The following is a 10273-nucleotide window of genomic DNA, read 5'->3' as shown; positions in this document are numbered from 1 at the left end:
TAAAGTTGAATAACTCTGACGTGTTTATTTTGCTTTAATCTTGTCATCGTGAGTGAATTTTGAGTGGTTCATTTTATGCACAACAACATAGAATAAGTCACTGCATGAACACATTAGTCTCTACAATGCCAGCTGTGCCCAGTATACATCAAAGGGACCAAATCACATGCCACGCTGCCACCTGCTCTGGGCTCCACAAAAATGACTCCACAAATTGTCTAAAATGTCTCTTAGAGATGAGGGTAAAATGGTAGCAATGAAAACCTTGGAAGAGTACCAAGTGCAATATGGTTTTGTCAAGGTTTTATTCTATAGATGGAATTTAGGGACTACTTTGTCAGAAAGCCTGAGAGTCATATTGACCTTTAATTTAATTAATTAGACCTGTGATTTAATTAAAAAACACAAGGTCAAAATTCTTAAAACATTGCTAATAAAGTATGAATCCTGCCAGGTGTGGTGGCGCACGCCTTTAATCCTAGCACTGGGGAGGCAGAGGTAGGAGGACTGCCATGAGTTCGAGGCCACCCTGAGACTCCATAGTGAATTCCAGGTCAGCGTGAGCTAGAGTGAGACTCTACCTCGAAAAAAAAAAAAGTATGAATATCCTGGGACCTTCTGATAAATAACCTCTCGTGATGTTTAATGTAGCAAGAAAATGCTGCTGATGAGAGCACTTCTTTCACATGTCCAGTGAGCGTAAATCACAGCTTACGCGGTTTCCAAAGGCAGCACAGGAAGACAGCAGAGCTGCGGAGCAGCAGTGCCACTGGTAAGGACAACCACCCAGCTATGTATTTTTCCTGTTATTTCTCTCCCTCACCCTATTTTTTCTCCTTTCCCTATTTAATAACCGAGTTCCACCTCTGATTTTAATGTTATCAAATCTGAAATGGGTTTATCTTAAAGTTCCTTTCATAACTTCTCATGAATAAAAGCAAAACAACAAAATCCTGACTCATGAGCACAATGGGATACCTACCTGTTCTTATCATTCACTCCATTATGTGTGGGGAAAAAACTGTAATTCAACAGTTAAGATTCTAACAATTTAGGAGAGAGGAGCAGTCTGGCAAAGAAGTGATGACCTCTGTAGTTAAAAAGAAAAATCTGTCTTTTTTATTCCCATTCAGAAAATAGATGTTGTAATTTTTGTTCAAAATATAAAACTTAAATTATATACTTAGATCTTGGAATATGTAAAGTAACTTATGAAGACCTTTTTTTTGGTTAAAAAATCTGGTAATTAGTCTTGTATTCATATTTGAAGTCAAGAAACAATTGTATTCCCAAACTTTGTTAATTTTCCCAATGATGAACTTGCCAATTTATAGGCCTAGGAAGTCTGATGATAAACCATCTTAGGTTCTCTTTTGAGGCACAAAATAATTATACTCTACTCTCCTGGGGCCACCAATGGAAAAAGATCAGGGGCAATGGCCTCATCTTCCTTGTTCTCCAAAGGGATAGATGGCCCTCTTTGGCCCGTCTATTGCTGGCCCTGCAAACCTTCTGTCCTCTATCTGCTTGCTTCATGCTTGCTTTTTGGTGATGATTTGAACACTGAAAATGCCTATGATGATTCAAAATGAACAGTTACCCTCAAAGACCTTCCCTTATGTTTGTTAAAGTGACTGTGCACATGATGGTGTAGTTATCACTAAATACATAAAACTGGCATAATCAACTCTTGGTTTAATGGTATCCAGCTTAGAAGTGGCAAAAAGAATAACTAATGGAAAAAGCACTAACATTATGAAGAGTCTTCAGAAACTTACAGATTAGGAAACATTGAGAAACATATCTGATGGAACCACCTGACTCTGATATCACCTAGTCTAAGGGGTGTTACTTTGGTTTTCTTTTACTATTTTAGGTAATGTCCAAGGGGGTGGGCATATTCCCAAATACTGGATGCAATTTTAAGTTTGTGACTTTACCCTGAATTTACTCTGCCTGTGGTTGAGTATGGAACTATTATTAGGCAAGAGGTAAGTTGCCAGACTTAACCATACACTTAAACTGTGAAAGCCAGGGCAACATGGGACTGGAATTTTAGGACATACGACTCTGAATTATTTCACTCAATCTGGAGAGAGCAGAGGATAGTAAGTAGGTGTCAACAGTTTACATTTCCATTGTTACATAATAGGTAAATGTAATTCTAGAAAAATGCCAAAAGTAAATTAAAACCAAATATGTACTTTTCCTGTTCATTTTCTATGTACTTTTGCTGTCACACAGTGATGACACAAAAATCTTTTGATTTAGTCTAGACAGTAAACATAAAATACAAAAATTCCCAAAACCCCAATTTGGGAATGCTCACCAATGGCACAGCTCTCACTTGTCATTCACATAAAAGGACCATGATAACAGTTCTAGTTTTCAAGTTGGTTGTCTGCTGTTAATGTGAGGCTCTTGGAAGTCGTATTAAACCACACTATTTGGAACACCACTTCTGATTCTTACCTCACAGCACTGGTGCTTCTGAATGACAAACCATTCTGTTATTATTAAGTGCAGTGGTGCATGAAACAAGAACAATATTTCAATATACCAGAATCTTCCCAAGTGGGTTGTGTGAATTAGGAGTTCATTGAAATGTTACTAGGCATTACACATAGTTTTCTATGGTCAAACTAATCTGGAAAAACATATGCTACCTTCTTTTTGTAAGGACATTTAATTTAGAGCCTTCGACAAGTTTATTTGCACTTTCTAAGGAAATGTGCTTCCCAAACCATGCTGATACTGAAAGAGTACCTGGAAAAGCATCTTTGGAGTTCATGTTCTTGTGTGTTGGGGAACACTGAGTTCCTCCTTCCCTGCAGTAGGCAGTTAGTTTAGTCCAGGTGCAGCTAAACAGGCCCAGCATGATATATAACAGCTCGTTTTCCCAAAGCTAGATCTGAAGTGCTGGTGTGATAGGCTATGTCAATTTGGGATGATTATTCAGAGAGGATCAGTCTAATGAACGGTCAAAAGGAGGAAAAAATAATTTCTAAAATCATTTGAAAATAAAGTTTTATAAAAAGTATCAAATGTCAACAAAATGTTGCTCTCTCAATGTAGGCCTTTCACTGTCATAGCTACAAGTTAGATCTGCCAATAAATCAGAGAAAAAAGTCAGAAATATTGAAGTATGCCTTGCAAAGGAAACAGGTATCACTCCCTTCCTGAATCCCTTGTTGCATTTCTAGACATCTCAGTGTTCTGATCAAGAGTGGGACCAGCTCCCCAGAATCCCTTTAGATACACCTGAAACAAAGATTCCATGTCACTTGTGCAAAATGTCAAAATCATTACATTTGCATGACATAAGACATGCTTTATGTTACCCAGCCTGATCATGCTCCTTTATTGTATCATTCTCTGTGTAAAACTCTTGACATATACATGATTCAAGAGGCCAATACCTTCAGCGCAGAACACGCAAAAGAATGAAATGGACTGCCAATAATGAGTACATGTGCTTACAGTCAAGCTGTGTTAGAACAATGACTCTGAGTTAACTGACTTGGGCAAGATGGTCACATTGAAAACCAATGCAGGTCCTGGGAGCTAGCTTTAGAGTTTCCTATACAAGTACAGTTTATCCCTGTGATTAAAGAACTGCAAATGCAGTGAAGTTTTCAAAACTTGCCTTGCCCTCCCCGCTATATCCTGCTTGAAGAGGACCTATGGCCATAGGAACAGCATCAGGACAACTGATGGGGACCTTGGTTTGGCAATCTGCTGAGAGTTCCCAGCGTCATTTCTAAAGAACTGTAAAACCATCCTAAAATTTGGCACCATAGGGACTATTGGCAATTGGAACTCAGGCTAGCTGGGGAGTCCGGGTGGCCTCAGTGAAAGTCCCAGAGCATTGGCAGTGCTGTTCAGGGCAGCTTCCCTGTCACTAGGCTAGGTTCAGCCTTCCTGAGCCTCCAGAGGAGGGAGCAGCTTGTCCAGGAGAGACAACAGATGAAGCAACTGGACAAGCACTCCGAGTTCTACATAAAACTCCATCAAACTACTACTGCTTGGCCTAGCATTTCTATCTTTAAAACTCTAGAAGTATTGGGATGGGGGAAAGAGGCAGGAGAGGAGAATGAGATACATGTTCTGTGTGGTTAGAGTTAGTAATAAATTATTTCCCCCAAACAAAATTTCAAAGATGACTGTGAACCTCAATTAGCAGGAGACAGCTAGAGCACTGTTGTTGCAAAATCTTTGCTGGGTAAATAAACACTGACTGACTAATTTGATAGCTTTTCTTTTTCATTTTTGCCAAAACGTTACTATTTTCATTAGTACAATAAAAAGTTATTGTGGAATTTAAAATTTCTTTCCATTGATATGCATTTTTGTGTCAAACAAACAAACAAAAAAAGGTGACTATAAAATCTGGACCTTTAGTTGGATGGTGGGCTGTGGAGACTCCTGGAGTCAGAACACACCTGGGCCAGTATTGATCACAGCTGGCATTTTCTCACACATTTCCCCCCCTTCCCACCCCAACCAGGAACACAAAACCAAAAGTTCATGTGTCTCAGTCGACAATGCTTAATTCTAAGATGGTGCCTGGCATTTTGTACTAAAACTTAATTCTATGGCTACAACACAATAACTAAGATTCTAATTCTAAGGTCGAAAATACAGTATACAAAAGTAAGCAAAGCTCTTGGGAAACCATTCTCAATGACGTCAAAGAAAGGTCAGTTTTCATGGATGAGTGAAGACAGATTGCAGTCCTCAAAAGTCCAAGTTCATCTTTCATTCTCTAGCATTCTCTTCTGGAAAGGGCTTCTTGCAGGCTGGCAGCTGAAGGTCAGAGGGCTAGTCACCAGGGTGGAAAGGGGCCAGCAAGCAGTGGACCAACACCCACCCAGAAAGAACAGAATAGTGTGGGTTCTGGGCAAGAAGATGCAATGAAATTCTTGTTGGCTGTTTGGGCTGCCTCAATCAGGCAAAAATAATAATCTGGTATTTTCTATAAATTAACTCACAAAATACAGAGGCTGAGGAAAAAAACAAAACAACAACAACAAAAAACAAAAAAACAAAAAAAAAAAAACAACCAAACTTTGGCGACAGGAAGTTGAAAGCAGCAATCCAGGCCCACTAAGTAACTCTGGGCCACTTATCTATGTGATATGGGTTCTTGCTTGAATTCCTAACCTTAGTATGGCTGTCACTGCACACAGGTCTCCCAAGAGACCCCTGCTGTTTCCCCTCCAGGCTAAGCCAGGGCAATTTGGTTAGCCCTGGGGAAGGTGGCCATGGACAGAGATTTGCAACCAAATGTTCCCCTGTGGAGAAGCCTGTCCCAGAGTAAGCCACCAGTGCCTAGTGTGGTGGCTGAGAACTTCCTGGCTTCAAGGAACACACAGTTCTAGACTGCTGCTTCTCCAAACAGTGCATGAAAGACTTGAAGCTACTCAGCAGTGGTGGGGAAAGCTGCAGGGACACTGGCAGCCAGGGTGGTGGTCTCCCAGGCGCATGCCTGGCTCTCCCCATGCAGACTGTCCAAAGGGCATGGCAAGCACTGCAGCCTGTCTGCCACTGAAGATGGAAGGACTTACGGCACTGAAACCTGCTTTCCTGCATTCCCCCTCCTGTGACTTCTTAGTAAGCCCAGACACAACTCATTTCTGGTGGTGAAGTCTGCAGCTGCCCATGGCATATTGTAAGGTGTGAATGAGAGATAGGTAAGGTTGTGGTTGATTAGAAGAGGCAGGGAGGCTGGTCAGGTGTGTACTGTGTGTACAGGACTAATAAAGGGCGCAAGGGAAAGGGGTGTTTTTTGCCATGTAGGCAGCTGCCACTGACCTCCCATCCTCTGCTTCCAAGAGCAGGAAAGAAATAATAAGCATTCCAATGTGGCTTCCAGGTTTCCCGGAGTACAAAGCACAAGCTCAGGAGGATAAAGTATCTTAAGGCCACACTGTCCTTGAGCAGAGGGCAGCTCACAGGTGACTAAGTGGGACACCAAGGCTGATGCTTGGAGGAACATGAAAAAGATCTTGAAAAGAACCCTGGGAAGGAGAATACATGGTCCACCTGCTGCTCACTTCATACATATGGATCTACAGATACCTATTTAAATATGTTGGACATTGATGAAAGGGCTGGGAAAACAGGGAAAACTGACTTTCCAGCCTCTCAACTCTATTGGCCAGGGCACACTGTTCACTACTCAATAGAGCCCCAGGACTGGTAGAAGAGGGGGCTGTGTGTTGGTACAGATGGCCTAATTACAATCCCCATATCTTTTACTATATTAAAAGAGACCAGTGTGTTACGAAAGTCCTTTAGTCTAAGGCAGCTAAGACCCCTAAAGGGTTCACTGCTCTTCTGTTTTGCTGCTATTCCTGAACTTCACCACCATGACTGTAATATTGTCAGGGCAGCCTCTGTAAAATGACTGTAAAACTATGCTTTTGGCCCCAAAGTGTGGTTCATCCAAGCGCTCCTTGATGAATCGAACTGCTTCTTCATTGCTGAAAGCATCCCATAGGCCATCTGATGCCAAGATCATGAACTCAGGCTGCAGCTTGTCCAGGTCAAAGGTCAGGATATCTGGGTCTGGGATGACCACATTGAGATTTTTCAGTGGATAATCGCCCAGGGACCGAGACATGGCCAGGATTCCCTGGACTCTCCAGGAGCCATTGAAACTGATGAACCCACCTAGAAAGACAGAATGAGCCCATTAGCTTTCTCAGCTTCTATGTCCCATGCTTGGGAATCAGTACCTTACCACAAGATGGCCTGCTGCATGTAAGCTGAGATTCTTGTCCCTGTCAGGACCAACTAGCATCCTGCTGCATGGCTTGAGGTATAACCTTGTGCCTCATTCTTGGCACCTCTAAGGTTGCAAGAGTAGTAAGGGTAGGGTTTGTATAAGAGACAGAGCATTAGTTTTAACAACACACGACAGCAGCTCAGTGACTGACAGCACATAGCACCAGCATGGGAATTTGAGGAGGGGCCAAAAGAATGCTGAAAGGCAGGAAGATGGGCAGAGAGACATTAATGGAGTAACTGTTTAGCCTGAGGCCACTCTTGGGTACACCTATACACAGCTTCTGTTATTTTTTTTTTAAAGGAACTAGAACTTTGTATTTATTATCTATTCTATGGACAGGAATTTTTAGATTATGAAGTTATACAAGATCTAGACCTTTTGTAAAGAAGTAGATAGTCTAGAGGAGAGATAAGCCACATTTGTTAAATGTTACACACTATTCTCTTTTTCCATATGTTTATGCAATGTGAGCTTATGTGTATACATGTTCATATATGGGTACATATGTGTATGCAGGTGCACATGTGTGTTAGGGTGAGAAGTCAACATTGGGTGTCTTCCTAAATTGATCTCTACCTTATTTATTGACACATGCTCTCTCACTGACTCCAGAGCTCACTGATTCTGCTAGTGTACTAGCTGGCTTAACACAGGGGACCCGCCTGTCTCCACCTCCTGAGTGCTGGAATTCCGGGTGCACATCACCATACCCATCATTTACATGGGTGTGGGGTTAGAACTCGAAATCTTCACCCTTGTACATGGCAAGTGCTTTATCTCCTGAGTCATCATCCCAGCCCTAAATTGATCTTCCTGTGGGGGAACCTAGTCTTGCTGAAGGCTAGGAAGAGGGAGGACATTGGGAATGATTCCTAGGTGTGACAGTCAGGGAAGAAGAAGGATTAAAGGAAGATTGGCAAGACAAAGGAGGTAGTTCTAGGACTGGTGTTCTAGTGGGCAGGAGCATGGACTCTATAGTCAGACAGTCGTGGTTTCAACTTGGCCTCATTGTTTACTAGCTGTGTGTCCTTGGTCACACAGCCTCTCTCAGGTTCCAGTGGCTGTAAAATAAGGATGACATTATCATCCTTATAAGACAGATATATGTATGTAATGCACAGGCTGGGCTCCTAGCATAAAGTAAGCACAAATGAACAGCAGCTAACAGATGTTATTGAAAAGAGGTAGAGACAGGCAGATCAATATGTATATTTGGCTCAGACTGGCTAGAGCTTCTTATGCCAAGTAGGAAGGAAGAGAAATGTCCTGAAGCCTGAGATCAGAATTAATACACATAAATATGATAAACCTAATTACTGTTTTGTGATTCTTCCTACAAAATTCACCCCTGAACAATTTATGTAAGTGAACACAGCAAATTAGATTAATCTTTTTGGAGATGGTCTCTAAATTTGCTTTTATCACTTACTGTACAATGGTATATGGGTGGCAGGTATGACAGGGTGAAGAAAATAAAATGGCAGTGACATTTCACGAAAGTGCTGGATGCTAAGATGGCATTCTGAGGTGAATGTGTATCCTTGCCTATGATTACCTCATTGTACTTTAAGTGCAGGCTCACAGTGGACCCTTGTGGGAAGATGCTACCTTAAAAGCAAGAAAGTCAGGGTATTTTGCTCATACTGTCTGGAGCTCACCAAAGTCCAGTAGATACTCTGAAATCACTGCTTGTTCCTTCTCACAACAGAAAACCTGACCGAAGAAGCTTTCACTCATCATTACTCTGCATCACAGGCAGGCACTGAAGCCAAGGGTGGCAATAAAATGCAACACTTTCTGATTTGATAGTACAAAGTCCTGCTGTGACAGGTCAAATGCTCATCAGGCTGAGTTCACTTATTCCTGGGGTCAGCTGACCTGCAGAAACTGCAAATCCATCTGCAGATTAGTGCACACAGCAGGGGCCAGCACATCTCCAGGCTGTCAGTATGGGGCAGGAAGGAATTTTTGTCTCACCTGGGTTTAAGGGAAACTGCCAAATACAATCTTATAAATTTAATAATCAACTTTGTCCTTAGCAAGGGGCAGAGGTATCTGTAATCCCAGCACTTGGGAGGTAGCAGCAGGAAGAACAGGAATTTGAAGCCAGCCTGGGCTATGAGACCTTGCCCCCTCCAAAAAAAAAAAAAAAAAAAAAAAAAAAAAACACTAAATCAATGACCTGTGAAGCCTTAAAACTGCAGATATCTGATGTGTCCATCTCATCACCTGGTCCATGTCTCCTCACAGCAGTTAATACCTGTTGATATACTTTACCAGTTTTCTCTTTTTATTAGTCTGAGGCATTTGTATTTGGGCATTTGTGTGGAGGTCAAGGGCAGCCTTCCAGTCAGTTCTTGCCTTCTACCTTGTTTGAGGCAGTGTCTTTCTCTTCATGAGCTGAAATTCTCCTCTCCCTGCCTCCCTTCTCCTAGTAGTCATACTGGGGTTACAGAAGCCTGCCACAGCTTCCAGCATTTTTTATGTGCGGGTCTGAGAATATAAATTCAGGTATTCAGAGTTGCCCAGCAAGCATTTTATTGACTAAGCTTTCTCCTCAGCCCCATTTATTTATTTTTAATGCCTATCTACTCCATTCCCACCCCTATGACAATTTCAGAATGCAAATGAAATTTTGTGTGTGTGTGTGTGTGTGTGTGTGTGTGTGTGTTACTTATGCATGTGCCCATGTGGTACCCTGTCCTCTTACCTGCAGCAGGATGTGATCACTTGCAATAGATGGAAGGGAACTTTAGGTGTTCCCTCCCTCACTCTTTCACATACTCTTGCTTTAGCCAGAGTCTTTTACTGATCCTGGAGTAGTCTGCTGTCGAGATATATATGTGTGTGTGTGTGTGTATATATATATATATATATATATATATATATACACACACACACACACACACACACACACACACACACATACATACACATATATATATGTCTACATATTTATATAAACAAATATAAACAAATATATACATATATATATATATATATATATATATATATATATATATATATTCATTTCCCCCCCCCCCCGAGCCCTGGTGATTCTCTGTTCTCTGCTCCCCACAGGGCCAGGGGTGACAGACTTGATTTGTGTGGCCATGCCCAGCTGATTATGTGGGTGCTGGGGACTGAATTCAGGGGGTATCTCAGGATTCCTCAGATCCTTATGCTTACAAAGGAAGTGCTCTTAACCACCAAGTCACCTCTCCAGCACCAGAATGTAAATTTTATGAGGGATTTTTTTGGGGGGGTGGGGGATAAAGCATGCAGAAGAGGTAGTGGACCCTTCCACCCAACTTGGTTTTTTTAAATTTATTTTTTATTTTCACGATTTTTATTAACATTTTCCATAATTATAAAAAATATCCCATGCCAACTTGTATTTATTTAGACTGGTCACTGAGTTAGGAGCTGCAGTAAGGGAATGAATCGGACCAAGTTTTCACAAGACCAAGAGCTCACAGA

The 10273-nt window shown here is 41.7% G+C and overlaps 1 protein-coding gene across 1 annotated transcript in view; it reads right to left on the bottom strand.

The window, feature by feature from the left end:
• Ppm1l (protein phosphatase, Mg2+/Mn2+ dependent 1L) overlaps nt 1–10273 on the bottom strand; it is a 353958-nt gene continuing 343685 nt past the window's right edge. The window contains exon 4 of the mRNA XM_004652379.2: nt 1–6675. Within this exon, the coding sequence (XP_004652436.1) occupies nt 6329–6675 (347 nt within the window). The 3' untranslated portion in view covers nt 1–6328. The remainder of the gene's footprint in view (nt 6676–10273) is intronic.

This window comes from Jaculus jaculus, chromosome 11 (genome assembly GCF_020740685.1).
Source record: "Jaculus jaculus isolate mJacJac1 chromosome 11, mJacJac1.mat.Y.cur, whole genome shotgun sequence".
Classification (NCBI taxonomy): Eukaryota; Metazoa; Chordata; class Mammalia; order Rodentia; family Dipodidae; genus Jaculus; species Jaculus jaculus.
This window is presented reverse-complemented; position numbering and strand designations above follow the sequence as displayed.